Source organism: Echinops telfairi, unplaced genomic scaffold (genome assembly GCF_000313985.2).
Source record: "Echinops telfairi isolate 266 unplaced genomic scaffold, ASM31398v2 ScPeMD7_7;HRSCAF=31, whole genome shotgun sequence".
Classification (NCBI taxonomy): domain Eukaryota; kingdom Metazoa; phylum Chordata; class Mammalia; order Afrosoricida; family Tenrecidae; genus Echinops; species Echinops telfairi.
Window position 1 is genome coordinate 25,609,495 of NW_022103904.1, and position 2,283 is coordinate 25,611,777.

The 2,283-nt window shown below is 39.6% G+C and overlaps 1 protein-coding gene across 2 annotated transcripts in view; it reads left to right on the plus strand.

Annotated features, from left to right (window-relative positions):
- Positions 1 to 2,283, plus strand: part of SEC11A (SEC11 homolog A, signal peptidase complex subunit) — a 51,048-nt gene that overhangs the window by 41,912 nt on the left and 6,853 nt on the right. For both annotated transcript variants that reach the window (XM_004708090.2, XM_045286389.1), the window contains one exon: positions 940 to 1,059. In XM_004708090.2, the coding sequence (XP_004708147.1) occupies positions 940 to 1,059 (120 nt within the window). The remainder of the gene's footprint in view (positions 1 to 939; positions 1,060 to 2,283) is intronic.

Sequence of the window (2,283 nt, forward strand, 5' to 3'; positions counted from 1 at the left end):
GGGGAACCAATTGCAAGGATCTACATCTAACCTCCTCCCTAGGTGACGGACAACAGAAAAGTGGGTGAAGGGAGACGTTGGACAGTGTAACATATGACAAAATAATAATTTATAAATTATCAAGGGTTCATGAGGGAGGAGGGAGCGGGGAGGCAAGCGGGAAAATGAGGACCTAATGCCGGGGGCTTACGTGGAGAGCAAATGTTTTGAGAATGATAAGAGTAAATGAATATACAAATGTGCTTGCATACAAATGATGTATGTATGGGTTGTGATAAGAGTTGTATGAACCCCCAATAAAATGATTTAAAAATATATATATATAAGGGGGAAAAATGAAATATGCATGAGAAAAGTTGACTGTAGATTGATAATTGTTGGGGCAGGGTGATAGTACATGGATACTAATTTTACTGTTGTGCTGTGCTTTGGTGAGTGTTATAAATTCTCTATTTCAAAAAGGAAAGCATTAAAAAGAGAAAAAAAAAACGAATGCTTTATAGTAGTCGTTATTAGGTACCATCTAGTCGATTCCGACCCAAAGCTACCCTGTGCACAGCAGAATGAAACACTGCGCGGTCCTACGCCACCCTCACCATTGTCCTTTCCTTGAGCCCATTGTTGCAGCTTCTGTGTCAATCCACCTTGTTGAGGGCCTTCCCTCCTTTCACTTTATCAAATGTGGTGTCCTTCTTCAGGGGCTGACAACATACCAAAGCATGTAAGACGAAGTGTCACCATCCTTGCCTCTAAGGAGCACTCTGGTCATATTTCTTCCAAGACAGATTTTCCTTTTAGCTAAATGACAAATTATTTTGATATTAGAAATGGGTGATAAATACCAGTGCCATGGAAATTTTAGGTAAACAAGAGCAAATTTTGTGCTTTCAAATATCATGAAGGTGTTTGATAAAGTAGGTTTCCCCTTACTCTTTTAAGGCAAAATGGACATATCAAGTTTTTGACCAAAGGCGATAATAATGCAGTTGATGACCGAGGCCTCTATAAACAAGGACAGCATTGGCTGGAGAAAAAAGATGTCGTGGGACGAGCACGAGGGTAAGTATAAAGAGGAGCATCTCTTGAGCCGTTTTTAAAGCCACTTGGCTTCCTCAATTGTATGTCCAATCAGACCCATTCCTTACAGTGGTTTGATCTTGGTTCCACCAAATCTGCATGATGTCCTTTGAATAAATATGCTTCTCGAAATACATCTAAAATCTCGGTTATACGAATCCAGAGAGGAGGAATTGGGGTCCTGTCAAAGCATAGTATATTTGCGTTGAAATGATGAATTGACTATGGCAGCTTTAAAAATTCTTCTCAGTTCCATTGAGAAATGTTATTGGACCCTCTACATGTACTCTACTTCTTAAACCAGGCCAAGGTCTGGGGACCGAGAGCAATAGTCATCCTATTGTGGGAAACTTTACATTTCATCAAAGTTTACTGAGTCAAAAAAAAAAGTTTACTGAGTCAGCACCTTCAAATGTACACCTCACTTCAGTTTATCATGTTAACATAACCATATTTGTTTTATTTCTACTCTTTAAATTGATGAGGTCAAATGAAATTTTAAAGTTATAGTAAGCCTATTTCAGATTTTGTCAGGAGAACAGATCAGTGGAGGACAGGATTTGTAAGTTACTGCTGCAAGGAAATATGGGGTTGTTACTATCTTAATGCTTTTAATAGTATTAACAATAACTCACATTTATCAGGGCTCACAATGTGCCAGAGACTATCATTCTAAGTGCTTTACAAGTATTACTTCATTTTAACCCCAGAACCAATAGTCCCATTTTACAGAAGAGGAAACTCGGATGAGTCAACATTGTTAATAAGTGGCTATATGACTCCAGAGTCTTCTCTCTTAACCAACACATCAAAATTACTGGCATAGCGTTTCTGGAATGAGTAACTGTTGCTTCTCACTATTTAGATGCCACATGATACTCTTAGGACTGTCTGCACATCTGCTCCTCCTGGCCTAGCACAGACAGTGTGGATGAGAGGTATTACACTAGGGAACAGGCCACGACAGTGACCAACTGCCCCATAGAGAAGTAAGTGTGAGATAATGAGTAAAAGCTTACCTTTGTTCCAGCATGACAGCTACTCAGTTTGGGCCCGTACAGATCAGACCAGAACAAATACCAGTGTGTTTTGCCTTCTCTGCAGAGCTGTTTTTTTTGTTACATGTTCCCGGTTCTGGAGAAAATCCTTTCCTATGGTGGAACTGAGCATATTTAACTAATCTACATGAAGCCATCAGTGCCTCCG